The 26,555-nt window shown below is 34.7% G+C and overlaps 1 protein-coding gene across 3 annotated transcripts in view; it reads left to right on the plus strand.

Moving 5' to 3' along the window:
• Positions 1 to 26,555, plus strand: part of CACNA2D1 (calcium voltage-gated channel auxiliary subunit alpha2delta 1) — a 405,284-nt gene that overhangs the window by 192,057 nt on the left and 186,672 nt on the right. For all 3 annotated transcript variants that reach the window (XM_086745696.1, XM_086745707.1, XM_086745713.1), the window contains exon 5: positions 22,769 to 22,813. In XM_086745696.1, the coding sequence (XP_086601822.1) occupies positions 22,769 to 22,813 (45 nt within the window). The remainder of the gene's footprint in view (positions 1 to 22,768; positions 22,814 to 26,555) is intronic.

Consider the following 26,555-nt stretch of genomic DNA (forward strand, 5'->3'; position numbering starts at 1 on the left):
AAGCATGTATCTTACATATTTACCATTAGATTTAGGTAAATGACAGAAATAAAGATAATAATGGATTTTTGCATTTTCCATTGATAATTAAATGTCAAAATAATTTTGGCAATTACTAATTAATTTACTAAAAAGTGCAAAATGATTAAAAGGAATATTAATTAAGAATAACAATTAAGAATATTGAATGTCTTCTGAATAAAAAGGAATTTTTTTCATTAATATTGGATTGTAACATGTTGTTTCCTGATTAAGCACTAAGTCAATTAAGAGATCTGAATTACAGTCTAGCTCTACAATCTGAAAATTAACACTTATCTTTTAGAAAACTATTAAATATTTAGAGAATATTTGTGAAGTTTATGAAGGCAAATCCAAAGCTGTTAGCGTCAGGTAAATAAAGAAATTCCATTCTCTGCTTCCTACTCCATCAGTATTGCCCAGTTCCCTAGCTGCATGTACAGATGCAGAAATAAAACCTACTTAAATGTTTTTAGATTAATGCAGTTACTAATCAGAAGTACAAAACAACATTTTTAAATGAAACAGCCTTGCCAGTTTGGATTTTCTTGTATGCTGCAGAGTGAAAGGGAGATGGTTTTGACACTTGTGATGGTCCAATTATTTTTCTGGCATAGAGATGCATGAATAAAAAAGTATGTGAATTGGAAGAAGGAGGGGAAAATTCTGTATGAAATAATTGCTGTTATTCCCCAAGTGGATCTTCTACAATTACATTTGATATCATATTTTATTGCCTTGCAATGGTTGGTTAACTAAAGCAATTTTGTTTCCAGTTGGGTTGCGATATTAATTGTACTTACACATGTATAAACATAAGGAATATCTCATTTGTATTTTAACAAGGAGAGTCTTTATGGATAGCCTATTAGCATCCACTTATTTATATGAAGACTGAAACTCAGACTTTTAGGAATTAATTTTCACATTAAAATACCACATGAAATATCCTTTCAAAATGCCTCATCTTTTAACTGCTTCATCTTTTCATTTTATATATTCTTCTGTGTAAATGATCATTTTCTGAGTCCTGGTATTTGTGAGACAGCATTTGCTGTGATGATAATGTGTAGGCTGGTGCTTAAAAGCAAATACAAAAGGTCATGGAAATATTACTTTGGAATTAGGATTTTTTTTTTTTTTCTAGTATAAATATTGGCTGCATGAAACTGTAGCAAAAAGGGCCTCAGCAAAGAAGTGGAAGATAAAAAGGAAACTTGAGATAAAACAGGTCTCCCACCACAAGAGTTGATGTAAGAGATGACCTGCAAGAGGAGAGCAGTAGTAGGCATCTCTCAGTGCTTGACATGTCTTGAAGACTGAACATTTTCAGGACTGTCTGTGGATCCTTTGTGGATGTTACAACAATGCAAAAACGTTGTGTCTTAAAAGGCTCAACTGGAAAACAAACAAACAAAACACCAACCTTTCAGCTTTGATACTGCTTCATTCTAAAGAGGCAGTTTAGTAAATAGACTTTGTCTTTTGGAAGATGGAAAAACTCTGTGAAGAAAACTAGAATATTTATTCTCTCAAAACATCAGAGAGAGGATATAGCTCTGGTAGGGCTTGTGCCTCTGATAGTTTTCTTGGACGCAAAGAACATTTGTGGGAAATTATTCTGTTTACACTTGGCTCCACGCCTGGGGTACAGAGAACTGGTCCCCACAGACGCAGAGTAGGTATGGGATCCTTTCCCAGGAAAGTCATATATACTTCATAAGTTTGTGAAAGCTTTAATGACACTAAACATGGGAAAAATGTCAAAGCTGTCTGTATCTTCACAGAATGCTCTGATCCAAAACCCGGTGAAATAAATCTTCTGTTGATTTTGATTCATTTTGGATAAGGCCTCACAGTTCTAAAGCCTGTGTGAACTGGAAAAAAAATGTACCGAATGATTGATTTAAAATGACAGGCAGATGGTCAAGGTTTTAGGGGAGGTAATATTTTATTCTCTGAAGGGCTGTGTGACACCTTCACTCCTGTGACATATAGCTTTCATTTGTGTGTAATTTAAATTAAAGTGCCATATCTTACTGAAAGGACTGAAATCACCTTTTTTCTGTCAGTGACTGTTTCCGTTTTGACATCTTTCTACTCGGGTGACTGAGCTCAGTGTGTATGCACTGGGAGTGGTAGGAAGGTGAGGTGCAGAGGAAACAAGAATGAATCATTTTTATTAAAATTGAGTGTTTTCAGGGGTGGTTCTGATGTTTATTTGATGCTTATCAAATCACTCACATCTTTTTACTTTGTAAAAATGCACTGCTACTATTGCAGGAACAGGCATTTCTGCATGTTTTTCAATAGCATTTTCTCAAAATGGGAGATACCGCAGTTAGAGCATTTGAAGCACTTTCACTTTCCTAAGACCTCCGTAAGTAGTAAGAAGAGCTTCATCTTAATGTAGTTCACTGTGAACATATCCATGCTGAAGCTTGTTTGGAGACAGGTGACATAGGCTTCAGTGCAGGTTTTGTCTAGCATTCCCTACTGGGAACAGGATCCCACTGTCTACTCCTCCATCCCCAGCATCCTGCCCCTAATGGTCAGATTATTATTTTCATGAAGTCTGAGCAACATCTTCTGGTCTACGTATTTCTAGAGGACACTAGTGAGGTATAAGAAGCATGTCTTAAAGGTAAAAAAAAAAAATCGAAGTAATCAGAAAACTTTTTAAGGGTAACACCTCTTGGTAGCTTTCCTGGAGTTTTCTTTTATAACTGCCTAGACTTTCTCAGATGACTCTATGAGTCTAGAGATCATGGATGTCCTCTAAAATCTGGATTGCCATAGGAGAGTTCTTCTATGCTTTATTCACCTGTTTAAGATCTAATGTGATTCTATATAAGCCCTGTATAAGGGTTAGTGTGATTAGTCATTTGAACACTTTATCAAGGATTACAACTTGTAATCTTTGGTAATTTTTTCCACATTATAGGAATTTTAAACAAATTAGGAGGTTGATAAAGAAAATACCAAACAGTAGCTTTGCAATCTGAATCAAGATAATATATATGCAGGGATCTTAAATGTGTAGCTATAGTGGAGCTAGCTTTTCTGCTGTATCTTTTGATCTTTAGATGTTGGTTATTTATCATCTCTTAATATGGTTCTATTCAATATAAACCATTGAAAGAATCTCATCTGGGCAGCAAAGGGGTTCCTTGGTAGGGAACTTGCCAAAAAACCTTTTAGAGTAAAGCAAAGAAACACCTTCAATCACTGTTGAATCTTTCAAGCATGCCATTTTATCTGAAAAATCAAATATGTTAAAAGACATCTAATACTCTTTTACTTATTGAGCAGGCAGCTCATTTAAAAAATGTGCAGCTTCTGAAAAAGGAGTGGAGGGAAGGAGCTGGGAAAGAAAAAAAGAAAGGTGTGATCTCCTCTCATTATTAAGACAACATACATATGCATTATCACCTTCGTTTTGAATGAGGCTTTAATGTGCTTTCTGAACAAACATCTTATTAAAAGCAAGATGTACTATTGTATTCAAGTTATTAACACCCTGTGGGTTCTTTAGTTTACAATGAGGTAGTATGATATGTTAAGAAAAGCTTTCTACAGGCTGCTTTTGTGCATATTTTCTAAGAGTTCATTGAATTTGTAACATGGACGAAACTATTTTTTTTTTAATTTTACCTTTCATCTTCAAATTCAATTGCTGAATTAAATCTGTGATAAGTAATTGTTAGCATTGCTTTACTACTTTTGGTAAATCAGTAAAATCAATTAGAAATGGACTTCAAGGCTGCTGTTTATTTTGTCTGTAAGTTTATTTACCAAATATTTTCAGTTCAAAACTAAGAGTATCTTTTTCCTGGATTCATTCTTGCCATGTAACTAGGATCTAATTGGTTTCCTCTGTTTCCATAATCTCCTAGGAAAACTAATTTCCCCCATTGCTCACCATGTTCACGTTATCCTGACCCTTTTATACACTGAATCTAGGAAATGTGCCAATGTTTTGGAAAAAGAAATATTAGCCTACTTAATTCTGCTGATTTTGAATTACTAATAGGAGGAGAGAAGGTCCTTTTTTAATTAAAAGGAAAAAACTGATATAACTGAATATGCACAAAAAGTTAATCAATGGAGTAAGATATTTACATTCAAATATAGCTTTTCATAATGGCAGTAGACTTCTAAAAGATTTAGAAATTCAGAAAATTTTAGAAAGTTTTGGTTTTAACTTCAGAGGATGAATGCCAATCCTAATAGCAAACCTTGGAGATTTCTTTTTAAACCAAATTAGACTCCAAATATTTTTAAAATGTTTCCTTTTAAAAGGCACAAATACTGGGAATATACAGATACGGATTTAGGACTACACATATTATTTCATATTAAAAATAGAGCCTTTCTGAAATTCTGAAATTAGTGGATTGAATTTTTAGGTGTAGAGGTATTTGTGGTTTTCTTCACTTCATTTCCTTATATTTTTTCAAATGACAAAGCCACAGAAAGCATGTAGGCCTTGATAGCTTACCTCTTCTTTTGCCACAGGATTCTTGTAAGATACTAAATGAAAATTCAAGCTGCCTTTGTCATAACTCATCGTCTTTAGAAAGAGTAAAAGGAGCTATCATGGAAATTGAAAGGTTTACGTATTTAATAAGCTTATAGGCCTCAGAGATGTCATGAAATACCATGAAAAAAAAAAAAAAAAGGGATACAAAGCCTAATGGGTGAAGAAAACAAAACAAAGCAAAAAAGGCATTTTCCAAACATTATGTATTTAGAGTATATTACCAAGATCAGATGTTCCAAGAAAAACGGCTTATGCAGTAGTTGAAAATGGAAAATTTTTAATGTATGTAGTATTTTGCAGTTGAAATATAGAAATTTTAATAGGAGTTTTGTTCTGCATTGTCTTTAAAATGCTCTGGGAGTACTAGACAATCCTGTTATTAAGAGCTGCATCTTGCTTAAGGGACTTAGGAATTCTTATTCTTATTCTTCTGTCCCTTGAGTATGGTGTAATTCTTACTAGAATTTAAACAAAAGGTGAAATTGTGGCTCTTTTATCTTTTAATATGTGATTCAAGTAGTGGCAGATATATCTGTAGGCTTCCTGCAAAGCAAGAGATATATGCATAATACAGAGCAGAGAGACTCTTCAAAATTAGCAATATGCTAACATTCTTCTACATCATGCAAAGAAACAATAAAAAAATTCTACCTGATTTGACAAGAAATGTGAGCTGTTAAGCATTTTTTTTAATTTTTCTTCAGTTCACTTTTGCTATCAGCTATGATGAAATCAGGACTGTATAAATACATGCACAAACAGCTCTCGGTCTCATTGGAGAGACATTAGCATTTAGCAAGTCTCAAGAGCTCTAGGCCAACACTATGACTGCCTGTAATTTATGTGTTTATGGAAAACACTATCATTCTGTTTTCATTTTCCCATTTGATAATCCCAAATTATACTGCACTGAAGCACTGTGTATTGCAACTGTCTTGAAAATATGAAGCATAAATATAAATATGACTATGCTAATCCAGGACAGATCTTTGCTTTTAAAAATGGATGAATAATCTCTGATGAATAATTAATTCAGGCAGGATTCTCTTCTTAGTCCTTTGGGCATTACCACTTCTCAAGAGAGAAACTTAAGTTTTGCATTTCTTAAGAGTTACACATGGGAACAGTAAAACTAAGGAGCTTGGCTGTACTGATATTTTTCTGTGCTTGCACAAAATTCTGGTGTTTTCTCCTGATAAAACTTTTTATGCTTTGTGTGTGATTTTTTTTTCCACCTAAAAAATGAAAGAAGGGTTCCAGTAAAAGTTTTCTACCAGACTGAATTATCTCCATATAGGCAAACTTAATTTCATCCAATTTTCTATTGATATAGTAGTTTAAATGACATCTGGACTTAAAGTATTTTAAAATACACATGGAGGAATTATGTAGTTTTGCCATAGCACTTCCCCACCTTTCAGATAAAACATTTTAGTCTTATTTTACTCGTATATGCAGGTATTTTGTGCTAGGGTTGTGTTACGGTGCAAAGGATGGGTTTGTTTTTTTTTCTTTTGGTGAGAGATACCAGCAGAAAAAACACAGGCTGGAGTAAGACTGAAGTCTTTTCAAAAATATTATCAATACATTTGTTAATCCCAAGTGATGGTTGTTGCCATTTCTTCTGCTGAGAGCTGACTTGGAAAGAGATTATTTTCCTTATTATAGGGGAGTGCAGGTCATAAGAGATTTAATTCCAGACACTTCCAGTCTGTGCTGGTTTTGGCTAGGATAGAGTTAATTTTCTTCATAGTGGCTAGTATGGTACTATGTTTTGGATTTGTGCTGGAAGCAGTGTTGATAATACAGGGATGTTTTACTTAACGCTGAGCAGTGCTTACACATAGTCAAGGTATTTTCTGCCTCTCACCAGTCAGTAGACTGGGAGTGCACAAGAAGCTGGGAGGGGACACAGCTGGGAGAGCTAACCCCAGCTGATCACAGGTATATTTCACACCATATGGTGTCATGCTCAGCAATAAAACTAAGGGGGAGGCTGGCTGGGGGGGACACTGCTCAGGGCTGACTGGGCATCGGTTGATTGGTGGTGAGCAATTGTTTTCATTTGCATCACTTGTCTTTCCTGAGTTTTATTTCTCTCTCTTTGTTTGGTTTGTTGTTGTTGTTGTTGTTGTTGTTGTCATTACATATTATTATAATATTTTTGTTTATTTATTTCAATTATTAAATTATTTTTATCTCGACCCATGAGTTTTCTCACTTTTAGCCTTCTGAGTCTCTCCCCTGTCCTGCTGGTGAGGAGTGACTGAGTGTCTGTGTGGTGCTTAGTTGCTGGCTAGGGCTAAACCATGACATGTTCTCTCTCCGTCTCTCTCTTGACTCCGCCCCCCAATGCAATTCTACCTCAATGCTTTCCTTCAGCTGCATACGATTCATAAAGCTTGGTATTGAGGGAAACATAGTAACCCCTTGCACAGCATATATGACACTTCAGAGCAACACTCTTAAATACAGTCTTTAAGTAAGATATTTATGAAACTTATCTGTAAAGATTTGCTGATATTAACATTGCTGCATAAGGCTTGCAGCTAATTTAAGTCATATTTTGAGATTTTGCATTGAAAGTGGAGAGTTGCTGTTTAAACATATGAATGATAAAAAAGACAACTGATGGATAATTCAGGAAATGAGGATCACAGATTGTTTTTGAGTAGAGCCTGAGACTTGCCTAAAGCCTTAGTTAATTCAGCACTTTCTAAACATTGCAGGGGGTGGGTAGGTAGCAAAAGGCAGGTGCTTTTGTAAATGACATGACTCTACAGTAGCAGAAACAATCTTGAATCTGTATGTTTTCCTCTGTTTAACCCATTCTTGTTAGTGCATGTGTCATGCATAGAAAGGGATGGAATCTTAATTCTGGCCCTCTGAGGTGTTCTCTAAGAAATAAGTCCAAGATCAGGATGCAGCTGCATTTCTAAAGCTTACATCTGTAAATCTGTACTGTTGAATAAAACAAATCCATGGACCTGGCTGTTGGACCAAGTGGCATAGATAGTGTTCAAACTAGATGATCTTGTGACTTCTCTTGATGATACTTAGAAGGCTCTAAGCCATAATATTTTTGTGAGTGTTTGCATACTTTTCTGCTTAAAGTTTCTGCAGTAATGTGAAGAAAGTGGTGCAACTTAGAAGATAATATTTTCAAGGCATGAAACTAGGGAGCTCACATGCTTCAGGTGCTACATTGGTTACATTAGGGCATGTAAGAGTATTTAAAGGTATAAAATCTGTTGAGATAGCATCAGTGGCATGTGGAAAGTGAGGCAAGGTACAACCTGTTACAGTCAGTTGAGAATGGCTCCTGGTGCATGCTATGCAATAGACTGTGTCTGGGCATTGCTTAGGTGAGGGCTGGGTGTCTTGGGGGCAGCTTTAACAAGCACAGCATGGATGCACAGCAGTCTGTGTTCAGGACTGATCTGTTTTATTTTGAAACACAGACATACTCTCCACAGAGAATAAAGCATGGTCTATCCTAAAAATGACTGTGGTTACTGATCAGTAAAGAGTCTGTGTCAAGAATAAACACCAGGAGGAAATGCTGTTAAAGAGAAAAAAAAATGAACATTCCTTTAGAGCAACATATATGTATTTATGGATAAATTTAGTTTGAAAATCGGAAGGAGAGTTGAAGGAAAAATTCATCAGTTTAATGAGTTTCTCAGACATTCTACCAATAGCACTAGGGCAAATATCCCAGTATTTTAATGAAAAATATACACTATTATGAGTTATGTTATTATTATGAGTTGTGAATACTGCTGTTATGAAAAAAAACTATGATGTAGACAGCAAGACTGGATTTCCTTTGCAGATTCATATCAGTAGGTTTTGCTGACACAAGAATAGACCACCGAAGGGGTTACATATACTACTGAGAGTAAAGTAGTGAAAATCCATACATGTAATAGAACTTAGGGTATGTTTGTCAAAAATTCAATGCATATAAGTCATTCACCTCCTTATGTCATCTATATTTTGATAAGGAAATACTGAAAGAAATGCGATCAAATATGTAAAAACTTTTTATCAGTGCAAGGGAGGTCTTCAGTGCTACATTTGCAAGAGTTTAAAATGCTTTAATATGAAATAGATGAATTTGTTTTCTTTATTGCTTCAAGATAACCAGATTTAAAGCTTACACAAAGCCAGGTCACTGCCTCCTTCAGGCATCCGCCTGCCCCCACATGGGGTCCTCCATGGGCTGCAGGTGGATCTCTGCTCCTCCATGGACCTCCATGGGCTGCAGGGGCACAGCCTGCTTCACTATGGGCTGCACCACAGGCTGCAGGGGAATCTTGTCAGGAGCAACATTACTCCTCCCCCTCCTTCTTCACTGACCTCAGTGTCTGCAGAATTATTTCTCTCACATATTCTCAATCTTCTCTCTGGCTGCAGTTGCACAGGGTTTTTTTTCCCCCTTCTTAAATATGTTATCGCCAAGGAGCTACCATCATCACTGATGAGCTCAGCGTTAGCTAGTGGCAGGTCTGTCTTGGAGCCGGCTGACATTGGCTCTGTGGAACATGGGTGAAGCTTCTAGCAGCTCCTCACAGGAGCCACCCCTGCGGCCCCTCCAGTAAAAAAACCTTGCCACATAAACCCGATGAAAGTGGTGGCTGAACTTTGGGTGAAATGATAGTAAGCAAAGATAAGTACCATTATTCACTTAACATTCGAGCTAGGCTCAGAAAAGAGTTTTGGAAAGTGGCTACAGCAGGGCTAGAAAAAACTGAGGAGAAGGGAAAATGCACCCATGCAGTCAATAGCTAGGTCAGGCAACAGCAAGGGCTGGCCACTCCCAAAGCAGTCCAGCTGGAGCTGGATGTGACCCAGCACAGGCTGTGCCCTCGCCAATGGGTGCTGTCCTGTGGGGCTGACCAGGGTGGGCAGAGCTGGTTGCTGGTAACAGGGTCCATCAATGGTTCCAGACATGGTGACTGAAGAACCCAATGCAGGGTCCATCTAGGGGTTACCATCTGAAGGAAACGGGGATGGGGCCAGGGAGAGAGATAAGCTGGAGTTGGGCTGCAGCGTACATCCAAGGGGTCTGTTATAGGGCAGAGGTCTATCTAGGACATGGGAACAGAGGCAGGGCTGGAGACAGGCCCATCACTGAGGCAGGGACTGAGGGAGCCAGGCTGAGCTGAAGCAGGGCTCCTGGGCCCATGGGTGGGTAGGGGAGGCTCCGGGGTGCTGCTCAGTGCCAGGCAGGCTCGTAAGGACTTGTCCATAAGTGGATGTTAGCAAACGTTGGGTTCTAACTGCTCTTGCCATTGCAGGATGTACATAGGATGTAAGTAGTTCTTATCCCTATTTTACTGAAAGAGCAAAAATTAAAAAAAAAAAAAAAAAAAGAGATTTCTCAAAAGGGAAAGTAAAAGAAGAGACTACAGCCAAGTTTAAAGAGATACAATCCTTGTTTCTGGTTCTGTGCACGAGTCCAGATTAATTGCTAAATATTAAATAAGCCATAAAGTATTTTAGTGACACCAATTTTTAATCTTGCTTTTCTTTATATAACCTTTTGTCTGAGCATCTTGTTTTTTACTATTACTACTTTTACTATTTATTTTTCAGTTTTCACTGGTAGAAGTTAATTTGCCTCAGTTATATGAAAACACAAGACAATTAAAGAATAATTTGATTTTGGTTTTCCTTGGTTCTTTTCCCTCTTCTACTTGTATTTTGGACTGTTCTGTTTTGCTTAGTACTGAACTATTGGCACATCTTCCACAAAAGTATTGGAGGATGTAGCTAGCATCTGTTTTCCTTTGTTTTTGTTTGTTCCCTGTTTTAAAAGAGCATTTGTTTTGGCAGTTTTCACCTGTCTTTCATGGTACTCGGGGTGGGGGGGGGGTGGGAAAGCAAAACCAAGAAAGAACCCCTCTACTATCTCTAGAAAATGACAGGACTAGGTGGTGGAAAGAGGTCATAGCCTTTCACTATTAAATAAAGAATATGAAATCTTTTAAAATTGCACAGTTTGCTGTCAAGAGCTGTATGAGATTCCCTGAAATAAAGCAGCTTGTGGTTGTGATAGTGCAAATGCTCATCCAAGTGCCTTGTCCTGCTGACTTAGTGAACCGAAGTCTGGGTGTCTCTGAATTTCTTTGCAATTTGTGGCATAAGCATCAAATAAATGGTAAAACCCCCTGTTATGATTCAGGGAAGAAAACACAAATATCTTTTCCTTTAGTCCACTTTTTAAGATAGAGAATGGGAAACATAATAGGAAGATGTTGATACAGCTCTCAAATCTTACTGCTTTTCTGCATAAATTCCAGCATACCAGTGTGATATATACAATAATTAAAAAGAAAAGTAATTATGTTTTAATTATCTTTATATGGTCCTTTTGCTTGTAGTGATTAACTGGAATAGTCTTCATCGTTTTGTGTTAAATAGTAAAATGAATGACATTTTCCAGCTGCTGGCTTGTTTCATACTACTGAATAGCTTCCAAAATGAGGTGTACTCATGGAGTTGTGCTTTATTGCAGTGATTGAGCGGAAGATATGCATAAAACAAGTGTCAAAGCTGAATAATTAAATTATGATTCCTTCTGTTCTTTATTAATTAGGTGAACCTGGGATATTTCTTAAAGCCTGTTAACTATTGTCCACAGTAACTTTCCTTCTAACACATCAGAGATCTAGAATAATCATTTAAAGTAAAATCTTAACAAAGCCAGTAATATTTATCTTTGTAAAGAGGCCCATTGAGATAATTAACAGTCAATATGCCAGGTGCATTTATTATATGGAGAAACCAAAATCACGTGAAAAGGAGACATAGCCTGACATACTTTGAACTTTATTACCTTTTGGAATGGTACTTTTTAAAAGTAGAAGGAAACTGAGAGATCTGATTTTTTTTTCTAATTTTTTTATGCAAATTTTATATGATAAGTTACAGCAATTGCTTTTTTTTTGTATGTTATAACTCTGTAGTTTTTTGTGGACACACTTTAAGTGATTGAATAAACCAAATTAAGAATTGATACAGACAGGGAAAGAGATTAAATACTTTTAATTCATTTATTTGAAATCAGTAACTCCGTAGGTTGGTGTCAGCTATGTAACATGTAATCCAAAGTTTGGATCAGATTTTGTAATTTATACATAAAAAATATTTTTTCCTGTGTTACACAGTATTGTAACACTAAGGAGAAAATAGTGTGTTTAGTTTGCCTGCAGAAATACAAGTTATAATATCTTTGTGTTTTAGCTTTTACATATTGAAAAAAAAAAAAAGGAAAGAAAGAGAGGTATAAAACCCTCTGCTGCTCCAGTTTAAAAAAAAAAAAAAAACAGCTCCAAAATGTAGGCATTTTTCTATTCCAGTGAGATTCTTAAAAGACATTAATATTGTCTAAGTATTTTTGCTTAGAATTTAGTTACAGTTACTTTGTGTAATATATTCTTTGCTATATACTATTTCTGAAGAGAGAAATGCAGAAGAAAACTAAATAAAGGAGGAGATTTCTGTTTCTGTGGAACTGTTTCAGTCATCGGAGATATTCTCAAAGCATATGTATGTATGTAAATATAAAAATGTCTTACATGTTTTCATCTTTCATTTCCAAGCATTTTTAAATAACTAAGATGAAGACATATGTTTTGTAGTAATTGATATTCTATGGAAAACCATGTTTATCAGAATTAAATCTCAAAGTTGTCTGTGAAAATTTAAAGAGGAGGAAGGGAGAATAACCTTGTTTATAGAATAATAGTGTCCATTTTATTGCCAGAAGCAAACAAATTATCTTTAAGAATATGCTCTGCATTTTATATAGTTGATCATAATTACTTAAATAGAAAAGTTATAATTCAGTTACTTATGGCCATCAATTGTTTAATACATTACAAAGCCAGAAGGATTAGGATAGTATAAATTTACTTGTGTAATACTGGCAATCATGGCTTGCAGAGTTCACTTTTGTGTAGTCTCTTCTTTATACATTTTATCATACCGAGCTATCATCTGATGAAAACGCAAGCAGTAAGCAAATCATCAAGGTTTCTCTGTCGTGATCTACCAGCATTTTTCATTACTTGTGCCTCTGCTCAGCACTAATATTTTTAATAATTTTCTGATTTACCCCAAGTGTGAGATAAATGAATATGAATCTGCATGCAAAAAAAAAAAGTGATATAAATATAATTTTACAAATAGACATGTATTCTGAGGTTCTAGGTCCTGGAGTTTGAGATTATGAAGGTCCAGAGAGATATTCTAGGGACTGCTGACCTCAGTGCACAGCTGGGTTTGGCTGAGGCTTGGAATATACCTTATGTCTTCAGTCGCCATTATGGATCACTGAAAAATTGGACTCCTGAGTTTTTACTCCACTGTGGTGTCATATGCCTAAAGTTAGATTCCTTTAAATAATTTGTAACCACCAATTGCAACATTCCTAAAAATGATCTTATTTGTTGGCTATAATGAACGGAGCACAGTAGTAATGTAATACATTTTGGGGACAAATTTGGGACAAGTTGTATTATAAGTTTGCCTATTACCTGGTAAAAAAAAATTCCTCAAAGGTTTTGGCAAATTTGTTGCAGTTGGGGAACTGGCATATTTCCTATATTTGGTTATGATCATACAAGAGATGTAGCCTAGTTCATTACATTCTAGCACCTGTGTAAGTATGAATTCAGAATGCCAATGGCAATTTCCTCTGAATATGACTTAAATTCATGTCCAATTTTTTTTAACTAGGCCCCTGTACTGTACTGGTCCTAGTATTTACTATCTAGATAATCTACAATCAGTTTAGATAATTTTTCTTTATTATTATTTATTTTATTTTTATGTTCTTTCATCAACTAAATAAAGTAATGCTGAATAAAGTAAACAGACTTTGCTGCTTTAATTAAACAGATAGGATAGTGTGATATAGAGGTTAATTAGCTGCTAACAAATTAATTTCATTTTCCCACCTGGAAATCTGCTTTGTAATCAATTGCATTTTGCCTTATATAAAGAAGCCGTTCGCAATTGCTTACACTTTCCGGAAGTTACTGTGATGAGAAGATTAGTAGTTTCCTGAACCTTTTGGAAGAATATGTTTACCAAAAAAAATTAAGGGGCTTTAAAATATTTTTGTCTGTCAGGATTGTCTCTGCCTACTTTGCTTTTCACCTAGAGAACTGGAGCAGGAATATAGAAGATAGGTAGTTATTTGTATCTCTTTATGTATCTAGCCAATTCTTTTAAGCTCATTAACTACAGAAGACTCTCCTTTTCATTTTCTATCCTATTCATTTATGACACATGCAAGTACATGAAATCCTAGATTTTTTAGTCTTTCTTTGGGGAGATGGTAAGAATATTGAGGGAGGTCTGGCTGGTAGAAGGAGAGGGAGAGAGTAACTCTTTGAAATTGTAACTTTTTGTTATCCAGCTACCAGCGTAGGCCAGAGGCATATTATAAGTCTTTCTTCTACTTGAATGGGACTGGATATTGATTTTTGGTGTTTGTACCCATTGGGACAATAGTAATATTATTTATAACTTTCTATTCATAACAATTAAACTTATGTCTATATTAGGCTTGCTCTAAAATGTGTTTTGTTGACTTCCATGAGTTTTGGCTCAAACTGAAATAAAATGGTGGAGAGTTATGGGCAAAGTTGATGATATTTACTATGTTTCCTCTATATCACATTCTTCTTCAAAAAAAAATCATCCACAATGTTTAAAATTCCAAACTAGCAATTTCAAAAATATGATAAAGAAAATTAAAGACATTTCAGTTCTCTTTCCAAGTAGCTATAGAACCAGACAATCAAGTAATCAACTGTTAAAATAAGTGATTCTTATCCTGCCCCGCTGGTCACTACTGGTATGGCTTGCATCAGGAGTCACGACACTATTATTTGAATTGTAGCATGGAGAGATTTGGAGGTGAAGCTTTTTTAATGCCTATAGCCTTCTTTTTGTCATATATAACCGTTTTACAGAATAGTCCATTTAAAAGGTGAAAGTAACTGTCTATCTCAAGGATTCTTTTTTTTTCCAGAATCTTACCTTAGATATGGAGCTCCCAGCAGGTAGTTTAGCTACGGAGTACACATAGGATGGAAGTAAGCAAATAATGCGTAGGGTTTCTAAAATTAATTGCTGGTTTTTACTTGAGAGACAGCCAAACCAAAACCACACAAATAGATTGCAGACTGCCAGAAAAACAATGGTCTTTCCCAACACAAAGTCTCTTACTCAGTGTCACCTCTCCCATTAAAGTGTATGGGGGAAATTAAGTTTTCAGAAATGGTAGATTTCTCCATCTGCTCAGTACAGGCAGATGTCCTTACTTTGATCTGATGAAAATAAATAAATAAAACAAATTTAATAGCTTTGAAACTTAAGTCCTGCTGTCAAGGTATGCTCTGATCATTCTTTACAAGTTATTATAGACTTGTGGTGCTTACCTTAGTAAACTTATCTCCTCTCTTAAATCTGTACAAAACAATTCTTTGTGGAAATATTTAATTTATTTTCTAGGATGGTTAGGATTAATTAGAGTACAGTTCTGTTCTGTAGCCTGTGACTGTTGGTATCTGTTGCATCAAGGTTTCGATTCTACATGAAAGTGAGAAGTAACGGAATGTGAAAGATTGCATAGCCAACTGGGGACAGATAATTTCATAGTCTTAGGTACAGAGAACCTTTTATTAAGATGTACAGCATTTATGAGAAAGAAAAATGTACTCTGCAACAATTTTGTTCGTAAGAACAAAAGAAGTATTTCATTTGAATTAGTCTTGGTTGACTTTAAGACACTGCCAATACCTGCCAGCTAGAGAGTTGATCTTTCAGTTTTGTAGGTACATACACATTCCCATTCACCAATGTTGTACCAATTATGAGGGTGATTGATTACAGTAACATGGAAAAAAAAAGGTCTTCCATTGCAGGAATGTTGAAGTAGAATTCCGAAAGGCTAAAATTGTAAAATGATGTATGTTTGGTATCGGTTCCCATATGCAATCACTGCCATATGCTGTATTGTAGCTGTAGTGTAGTGCATGGTTAGTATTTGCATATACTCTTCCATATGATGCTTTGGCTTTTAGTGTAGATCAAAATATTATTCTTGAAGGGAAATTTTCAGTTTAACTAACTAAAATGGCAGTCATTCTGTGACATAATCAACTGTACTAGAGGGTGGTAGAAGTATGTTATAGCGGAGTTTTCTCCTGAGCTTTGAACATGATATAAAAAAACCAATATCTTACTCAGCTTTACTAATTATAATTTGCACAAGACAAATTAAATCAAGAGAGGTTAAAAATCAGCATGTAATTTTATATTGTCACGGTGAGAAAAGCAACATGTGACAATGTGCCACTGCAAAGCTCGTGTCACTAAGTGGACCAAGCGATGGAAGGGCTGTGGCAGTGCAATCTTTGCACACACACTCCCCAGGCACAGAGTTAGCTCAGATCTGCCCTGGTCACGGTGCTGGTGATCTGGCAGAGCCCAGCCTAGAGCTCATGGGATGCATGCTCTGGCCAGTCTCCGTTCTGCGCTCTGGGCAGTGACTTGGCACCAACGCAGGCTGGTTCCGCCTTGATGCTTGGCTTTCCTGGCATGTCAGATAGTAAAGTACTTAGAAAATATTAATATTGGAAACTCAAGTACTTCCACAGTTTTAGATTCTTCCAAGTTTAGACCTCAATGAACGTTTTCATTATCTCCGTTTTTAACTCAGATGCCTAAATTCTGACCACCATTAGCACTGTAATCTTTGGTTGTAGCCTCAGATCAAAATCCCTCGGAACTGATGTCAAGGGCTTAAAAGTGCATTTTTTTTGTATAATGTGTTTTTATTTGGAATCTATATCTGTACATTACTCTTGTCTGATAAATTATCTGTTTGTATGAGGGTTGTATGTCTTAGTCCCTCTGTCTAGCACGCAGATGATTAATAAATTACTCATTTTATTTATCACTCTGATGCCTCTCTGAATGCAAAAGTGACCATGTAATGAAAACTGTCCATAAATTTGAAGGTTTCCACATTGATAATTTCAGTGAAGGAATAACCTGTAAATGAATGCTGAATAAATCTATCTTTCTCACTTTCTGAAAGAAAGAGTATTCTATGACAAAGAGTATGCAGCACCTTTAATCCTCCTTTGCGTTATTTCCTGTAATCTTCACCTTCATCTTTTCATCCCAATTATTAGTCTCAGTAGAATCTTGAGAAAAGCCCTTTACACAAATCCGATGAAAAAGGCTTACCATAAATTATAGTGCAGACCTGGAAATTTTTTATTAGTGTTTGAAATTTAATATTCTGAGAAAGTAGTTCTTTAATCAAATTATGTTTTTTGAAAAAGTGTCCAACCCAGGTGACTCATTTGTCCATATTATGGGTAATATGGGGAAATATTTCTAAACCGGGCTATTACTGAACTGTTTGATATTTGTAATTTTTAAAATTCAAAATAGTTTGCTTTTTAAAAGGTCTTTTTTTTAAGTCCTATTTCAAGATTCTGTTTTAAATGCACTAATCCATTTCTTTCAGCCCATGTTCAGCTACAGTAATTGCAACTAATTTGCTATATTGCCTGACTTTGTGTTTACTTTAAAGGCAGGAGGTAAATCAGTATTTCTACTCATGGATACTGAAGGGAAAAAAAAAACAAAACCAAAAACCACAACAATTATTAGCTGGTAATAATTAGGTAAAATTACAAAGCTATAACAGAAGATATTGTAGTAGTTGGCATTCTTTCCTTTTTTCCCTATTTGCAGGCTTTTATTCCCTAAAGTTATTCTGTTTAGGAGTAAACGTAATTTTTTATCTGTGCTAGGCCATATTTAGCTTTCTTATCTGGAGTCTAACAGTACCTTAAATTTCACGTCAGACTGTGTAAGAGATTCAACTAAAACTACCTGGCTTATTTGTCATAGGATTTATTAGGTTGGTTTTAAATCTTAATTACCCTGAAGGTGTTAGTGTGGACTTTTTTTAATGTGTGTCTATCTAAGGGGATACAAGAAAATATTTTTTAAAATTAAAGCAGAGGGATTTTACCAACACTTAATGAAATATTTTTTTTTTTTTTAGGATTTATAGGTATTTACACTAATTTCATCTGGCATGTCTATGAAAGAATAAATAAACCAGTATTATTAGTATTTTTATTGCTGCATGCTGAGCAACAGGACTCCCAGTTCTTTCACTAGTGTTCTGTGTATTTTCATATTTTGTGGGACTAATATGATTTTAAAATGTTCTCCAAATTTTTATCTGTAATTCTAATAACTTATTTTTAAACTGAAGAGTGAAAATCAGATATATATTTGTAATATGGTTTGGTTTTTCTTGGCTTTTGATTTCTTAATCTACCTCATTACCTGCAGAATAAAGGAATCCTCATAGGTATCACTACTAGAAGGTTACTGCAACATAAAGGAGCTTTTATACGTTGTCTCTTTTTGCTTACTTTAACATATTTTGTATAAAATACTCAGATGTTACAGGAAGTTTTAAAATAAAATTCAAATAATCATATTTGTCCATACCTTCAGATCTTAATACATGCATCAATAATTATGCAGTGATATATATTTGCAGTATAATCTACTACACTATTGGTTTAGCTGCAGTGGTTCATTGAAGAAAATATTTGAAGTAGACCTCTAACAAAAAATCTTGTTTTCTTTTCTGAGAGAGTTCATTACTTTCTGACATCTCTGTATCAAATAAAGTAATGGAAAAGTGTGTTATTTTTTGCTTTCACATTTTGTCTACAATTGTTTTAGAAGTGCTACTTTTAGGAAAAAAAAAGAGTAATTGTAAGGTCTATCTTAATTAACACATTAAAATAATTTCTTACTATATGAAAAGCTGCAGAAAACTGGTTTCTCCCCCTCCCTCATTTTTTTTTTAATATATATTTTTTCGTGTAGTCCATTATAGTGTATCACAAACTTCTATAATTTATTTTAGGCCTTCAGTCTCCCCTGTATGCCTAACTCCATTTTGGGCTACATCATATGATCTAAGTTAGGTAGATCAGGGCATAAGAAATCTTAATCATAGCTTCCTTGAGAGCAGCATTTCTGCATCGATAATATTAGACATTTGTTGAAAATCTTAAGATTTCGAGGTTTGCCTGGGTTGTTTTGTTTTGTTTTGTTTTGTTTTTCTTTTGTTTGTTTTGTTTTGTTTTTTTTTTCTGTTTCTTTGTTTTTTCCTTTTATTTAACAAATGAAATGCAAACATCTCTTGTGGAAAAGCAGATACGTCAAAAATCACACATACATTGTTTCCACTGAAAAAGAGATTTGACCAGCTGATGGGGTCCGTAATTTCATGAACAATTCTTGGCATTCTAGCATAGGATTTGCAGAGTAGGTTGTCCTACAGAAGCCAATACGTGGCAATGATGACAAGGTGCTTTTGTCTTTGGCACTTGGTAGAGTACAGGAGGATGTATAGCTTTTACCAACAAAATGACGTAGATATATTATCATGATTTACTTTATATAATTTACTGCAGAGTCAGATATGTCTTGTTGCAACGTAATCTCTTTGTGCTGTTCTTGAATGAATTAGATTTTTAAAAAGTATTATTTCCTGTAATGACAAGCCAACTTCAGCTTCATTCACATAACCTTGAGTTGAGATTAGACATTTAACTGAGTTGCATCAATAGTCTGCGTCTGTAAACTTGTTCCATAGAGAATCAAAATGCGAGTGTAGGTTAGTGTTGGTGTGAATCCAAACTTCATCTGCAGATGTTCTGAAAGTTTAGATTTTCTCATGCTTTTATTCTATTTGATGAATTTGTGTGTTTCTTCAGATCTCTAGATATAGAGACAATAGAGACCAGAAGCTTTGGACTCTGTGTGGTGAAATTTAGGAAGTCGTTAATACTACACAATATGTAGTGTTTCCCATTGGAATTGTTTTATACAAAAAGCTGGGAAACAAAGTACTACTGAAATGAAAAGCAATATAAAGACAACAGAACAATCTAACTTCAGCAGACAATAATACCAATGAAAGTGTGGAAGAAAAAAGATTATTAAGATAGAATAGAAGAAAATAGTAAGAGTCACAACTGAAATATTTATGGCCTGATTCTTAATGTAATTTTTATATGCCTTTCATATCCTCGTCAGATGCTGAAACTGTTTGCTTTGAAAAGGGAACTAAGACAGTGAAAACTACCTTTCACCTTTCCAACTGCATAAATTTTATAAACTTGTCTACTGATACTATGATAAAGTTCCTAACTTATGCATATGGTCTCCAAAAGTCATTCTTCCATAAATTCAGCTTCAGGATTGTCTTACTAAGTCCTCTCGTTCATGAACAGAAATATCTGAGTATTTATGCCTCTGTCTCATAGCATTACTGGATAAAGAGCAAAAATAAATATCTAGGATATTTACATTGTGTCTTAGGCTTGCTGAGTAAGTGTGCAGTATTACCTGGTGGCAGAAGTGTGTAATAGTGGGAAGACTAAAATTCTTTGTGTCAAGAAGCTAATAAATAACTAAACTACTCACTTGAGAAATAGCATCAGAGCAATTTGCTCTTGTCAGATAGAAGTGGTTAAATTATGAAAAATTGTCCTCTAAAGATATAACTGATCCATGAATCTAATTTGTGAACTGTACAGCATTCAGTGTGTTGTAGCACTTTGTATCTCATATTTTCTATGTTACGAGTAGTGAGATATGACCAGTGTCAGTGTTAGTTTATGCATTGTATAGGTAATATCTCCAGGCAGGATAATGAACTACAAGATATGAATAGCCTAACAAAATACCCAATTCATTTGGGATGGTGGTGGGGGTTATTTCAATTAACTTGTAAATGTATCTTGTTTCTGAAACATAATTGTTTAATAGGTGATTTAAAAAATACTATTTAGTCCAGTACAAGTAGATAGCAATGCTATGCCAGCTTCCATCAATTTAAACAAATAAATAAAACATTTAAAGAAGGGGGGAAATACACTTGTGATGATAAAGAATTATTTTGTTTAAGTAGATAAACAGAATTGTATGCATAGACAACAATGTTAAAAACCCTATGCATTAAATGGTTCTATGACAAGGTGTACGGTTAGAGTAAACTTGAGCAATGGGAAGCGGGTGGGGAAATAAACTGATATCTTGATGAGATTCAATACAAGAGAAAGCCTAATAGAATTGTGTTTTATGAAAATAATCCTTTTAAAAATGAAACCACTAAACAAAAGGGATATATACATAATATCAGATAAGTAAGCCTGTATTGCTTTTCCTGGTATCGTTTTTCCCAAACAGAAGCTTCCAGGGAAGAGATTTCAGGGGAATTGCTCTAACGTAACGTAACGTAATGTAACGTAATGAGATGTGGTCAGAGGAGTATTCTTTTTCCCCTTTCTTCTAAAGTGAAACAACATTAAAAAAAAATAGGTATCATCTTGTGATGAAAACACTTCTGCTAACATTTCCAGGTAGTACCACTCAGAGTTGGATCCTTGGCAGTTTTAAATGTTTCCTGCTAAAGGATCATATGGCTTTTTGAACAGATAAATTTATTAGCAGAACAGTTTTTTTGTACACAACCATGTACAAAGTAAAGAGGATACGGAGAAAATCTGATGTTTCGCTTCTTCTGACTTTCTTGAAGGCTTCCACAAGCTTCACATGCTCTTCTGTTTACAACAATCAAGTAACAAGTGAATAAACGATTATTTTTGGTCTTTAATGATGAAAGGAATTTCCTCCTGTTTGTAAGACACTGAGGTATGGCTTAGCTACCCAGATACTGACACAAAACCAATTGACCTGCAGATAGAGCAGTGTCTTGATGGAAAAATGCATTTTGAGGGAAAAGGAAAGAGGACGAGTTCGTGTTAATAGCATTTAGCTCAAAATGACATTTGGCTCATCTATAATGTATTTCATGTTTGGACCTCAAAAAGGTCACAAAGGAGAATGAACAATGTCATTATTTATGAAGTGAGGAAAATGATGGTTTATAAAGATCAACTGCATTACCTTGTAGCATCTGTCAAGGTACTTTTTTAGTGCAAATAATATTTGTCGTTGGCTTACCCATTTGAAAAATTATTACTGAAATCATTCTTTCCTGTTGGTATTTATAAAATAAAAAAAAAATAAAATATTTTTTTTGCAGTCAACTTTTTGTTTAGATACATAAATCCAAAAGTATTACCATAAACAGAACTGAAAATATAAATTAAGTCTATTATTACAGATTAGCAGCAATCATATATTTTAAGCAAGCTGTTGAACATGAAGAACTGTAGCTTCTTCTTTACTTTATTTATTCAAAATCTGTAATGGGACTTAAAAAATGCTATGTACATGTATGTGTCTGTTTCATACAGAAATGCAAATAACAATTGCTTACTTTCATTCAAAAAATGAAACAAAAATGGCTGCAGTCCTATTTAGTGGAAAGCTACTACAAAGAATCTAAATCTTTAAGGCTTTTAAATGGTTCAGAAATATCTCAAGAGAAAACAAAACTGTATTCCGTAGGAAATGCCCCAATTTTCAATCTGCTATAGAGGTTACTCTTCTGATTGGTTCTGTAATGGAAACTAGTAATCTTCTTCATTGCTTGCCTTGAATTACACAACACAGTGTTTCCACAGGGCTGCCAGGTTCCACTCTATGCTACAACTGGCAGACTCTCCTGTTATGTGTTTTCCCAGATATTATTTTCAGCGTGAGAGGTGAATAAAACAATAAACCCGTGCGCAATGAATACTTAACCCACCTAGCAATGCCATTGCGTCACTGTATCTATTGCCTGCTAGATGTCATGGTGCATAAAACACCTAACTGCATAGTGAAACCATTGTATGTCTGTAAAAGGAACAGTTTACACAAGTCTTTTATGAGCTCTGGACTTTGTCCAACTTTGCCTGTACTTTTCTAGCTGGCTTTTGGAGTGACTTATGTAGCTTACGAGGGAAGAAGCGTTAAATGAATGAAGTTAAACGTGAGCATTATACAAATATTAAATGTAACAGAGAGCAAGCAAAACTCTGATTCTGTCATATTTCTAAAAGAATACATAAAGAAATGCAGGTTTACTTTAAAATGTGTTTTAGTACAAATTACTGCTAGCTAACTTTATTCTCTACTTTCAAATTAACAATTACTTTTCCTTTCTTTCTTTTACAGAATAATGATATAATCTACTACAACGCAAAAGATGATCAGAATGATGTAAGTAATATACTTCTTTTTATTTCATTGCCTGTAACCTCAGAAAATTAAGGGAATGAAAAGATTAATTGAACTCTTAAGAGTAATATTTAAATATTTTGCAGAAACCAGGAAACTTAGAAACATCTTTAAGTTTCCTCAAGAATGAGATAATATTTTATGTTCTAATTCTGACTTCCCTCATACAGTCATCTGACTTACTGATGAGACAGTGAGTGTGCTGAGAGAAAAAAAAATCCTGACAGCAGTATCATTCACTTTTTGAAATGTAATAAACTTGTAATTATAAGATTGGAAAATCAAAATGATAAATGTAAACAATTTACTTTACTCTGAATAAACCATTTTCTGGCTCTGTTTCCCAGGCTTATATTATCTTCTATATTATTTGTAAGAAATATTTCACATGAGTGGAAAGCAGATGTAAAATGTTACAGAATAACTGTTTTCATGCACTTTCTGATCACTTATATGACTGTAATAAGCTTTGGGGAAATTGAAAATCCAGTTCCAAGTTTTAAATAAAATATATGACATTTCAGTTCCTGATTCTACTAAAACTCTTAATTTAAGTTTGAAGTTTGCTATCTGGCTTTAACTATTAAAAATCTTAATGTCTTCTGGGGAGAAGACAAGTTATCCTCACCTTCACTTGAGATAATACAACTGCTTGTCTTCATTACAGATTTAATTTATAAAACCATAGAAAAATGTTGTAAATGTATTAATCAGAATTGCCAGCATGCTTCATTTGCACTTTTTAATCAAGTATTCTTCAGAGATTGATGGCATCACTGTTGTAATTGATGCTTCTGCTGTAAGGCAATTAAAGAAGGTACATAGATCATGTCAAGCAGAACTATTTGATATGCTTATATAGAGTTACGAGTACTGGAATTCAGATAAAACAAACAATTCTACTATCCTGAGTTTTAAAATTTGCATGCCTTAAGTAAAATTAATTAAAACTAACCTAAATTTGAAAGACATTTGTGTCCTCTGATTAAATTCACAGGGACTGCAGGTGCTAATCACTTCTGGAAACAGGATTACAAAGCTTAAACATTGGATTTTGAATCTAAATACACCATATAGTGATAGTAGATTATGGTGTGAAGTAAAAGACTTCTATCTGTTATAATTAAATAATATTAGGAAAGGTCTTGAGGTGACTCATTCTACAATATGAATCCAAATCAGGTAGGCAAGGCAGGAAAGGAAACACTGTTCCAGAGTTTATTCTCATTTTCTTTGACTTTCCTCAGAATTTTTTTCCCCTAGAAAAAAAAGCTTACAACCCTCCCCCCCGAAAAAAACAAAACCCCAAATTTTATTCCACCAGGTAGTAGTTCTGTGTCAGTTTACTACCTTTTATGTCTTTTTGAAGTCTTGGAATGAAGTTTATAATAACCTTTATTGTCGAGTTAAGGATACTTCTTTGTGAGTCAGGGCCAATCTGTTAAGAAACAAGTAACACTAACATGGCATCAACACAGAGTGCAGTAACAAAACCCGACACCAGCCTGAGTTACTATTTTAAAATGTTCTGAATCACAATGAAAAATTTTGAATCCTAGGAATTTCAGCTTAGTGGGCTGAAGTGTTTTGCAGATCTGCACTATATGGACTTTGTAAAATATAAAAATGCAGCATTGAGGCTGCATTGGTTCTGGTTGAGTTGCCAATATGTTTATGGGGCTATATATGTTGAAATAAGTATTTTTCTTTCCTTCATAACAATCCTCAAATAAAAAAGTTAAAGAGGGAGCAGAAAAAAAAAGGAGGTTTTGTTTTGTTCTGCTTTTAATGTCTTTATTTAATTCTAAATTCTAATTCTAATTTAGGGAAAAGATACCAAGAAAGTGTAGTATTTAGAACTTCTGGTTTATTGAGAGGATGTCCTTTGTGTCAGTCATGTAAGCTTTTTTTTTGTCTAGCTGATCAGAAAAAAATGTTTTGACTTAAGAAGATACTATGAAAAAGTTCCCTATGAGTTCTAATTATAGCTTGGAAAGAGAAATTAGTCTCAAATGTCTCAGCCACTGATGCCTTGTTGGTTCAGCATATCTATTTAAGGGCTGGATTTACTCATCCTAGAGAAACATACTCAAGTTCTGTTTCTTCACATCCAAAGAAGGGTAATGAAGCAGGTGAAGGGCTTGAGAACAAGTCCTGTGAGAAGCAGCTGAGGGAACTAGGGTGGTTTAGTATGGAGAAAAGAAGGGTGAGTGGGGACCTTGTCGCTCTCTACAACTACCTGAAAGGAGGTTGTAATTAGGTGGGTGTTGATCTCTTCTCCCAAGTAACAAGTGATAGGATGAGAGGAAATGGCCTCAAGTTGTGCCAGAGGAGAATATTAGGAAAAATTTATTCACTGAAAGGATTATTAAGCATTGGAAGAAGCTACCCAGGGAAGTGGTTGAGTCACCATCCCTGGAGGTATTTAAAAGATGTGTAGACTTGTTTTCATGGTGGACTTCTCAGTGCTAGGTTTACAATTGGACTCGATGATCTTAAAGGACTTTTCCACCTTAAACAATTCTATGATTCTTGCTATTTAGAAAACGTTAATATTTCATAATTATGCCAAATTTCCTCCTTCAGTTGCAATATTAGTATTAATTCTTAATAAAATAAGTCTTATTTATGTTCTAGAAAAAGAACAATTATTTCAGAGATTTAATTTATACATGCAGATTTGGATTCTTTTAAAAGGCCTACTACTTCAGCAATCACTAACATGCACCTCCTAAAAAACATCTCTTCTGTATGTCTTGAGGTTTTTTTGCTATTAAAATTTTAATGCAAATATTTATTAAAAATTAAAATATAGAAATTATTTTATTCACCAGTAAAGTTGAGGTAAATGCAGATTAGGAATCCCAGAAAAGTTTGTATTCTAATTGTAGCACTTTTTTGGGAATAGAAAGTTGTGGGTATGCTTCCTGATTATTTCCATCTCATTAGGGTGGTAAGAATCAGTTACATATTTTTTGTTAAAACACTTTGGAAGTCTGAAAATAGGTATATTTTTGCCTGTGCTGTCATTATGATCACTAATCTAATTTAAAGGAAGAAGCAAGAAGAATGAGATAGTCAGTGAGCTGTTACTGAATTTTTGTTGAGAAAACCTGGATCCAAGTCTAAACTACATGTGCAGACACCACAGGCTCTTCTCTCCCATTCTTACATGAATAAGTGGTGGAGTTCTACTTACAGGTCCGTTGTCGGTATTTGTGAAATGGATGAGACAACTTAGGTGGCATCTTCTTCTTATAGAGAGAGATTTTAATAGAATAATCTCTGAAGCACTGGCTGTTAAAAGTGCTTTTGCCATCCCTTCTTTGCTTTCTCTAACAAGTTCTTACTTTTTCCTCTTCCATGCTGTGAGCTTTCATTTAATCACAGGACATGATATTATGTTTTTTCTTTTAGTACACGTAGAAATAATTAGTAATTTATTTATTAAGATTAGATATCTAAGCTAGTCACTGTGGATACCTCTTGAGAGATGTTCAGCTGGTTCTGAGATAGGTGTCTAAGGTCAGCTGCATCACTTCTAGATGTGTGTTTCTCTCTGTTGACCGAGTTCCTATAATGGACACTTATAGATCTTAACTTCTAGATATTGAAGAATTAGAAGAAATTAATCTCACATGTCCTACCTACCAGTCTTTATTTGTCTCCAATCATCCTTTTAAAATTACAGCTTTATCAAAAGAATAATTCTTTAACTTAAATT

This window comes from Chlamydotis macqueenii, chromosome 1, assembly GCF_036417535.1.
Source record: "Chlamydotis macqueenii isolate bChlMac1 chromosome 1, bChlMac1.mat, whole genome shotgun sequence".
Lineage (NCBI taxonomy): Eukaryota > Metazoa > Chordata > Aves > Otidiformes > Otididae > Chlamydotis > Chlamydotis macqueenii.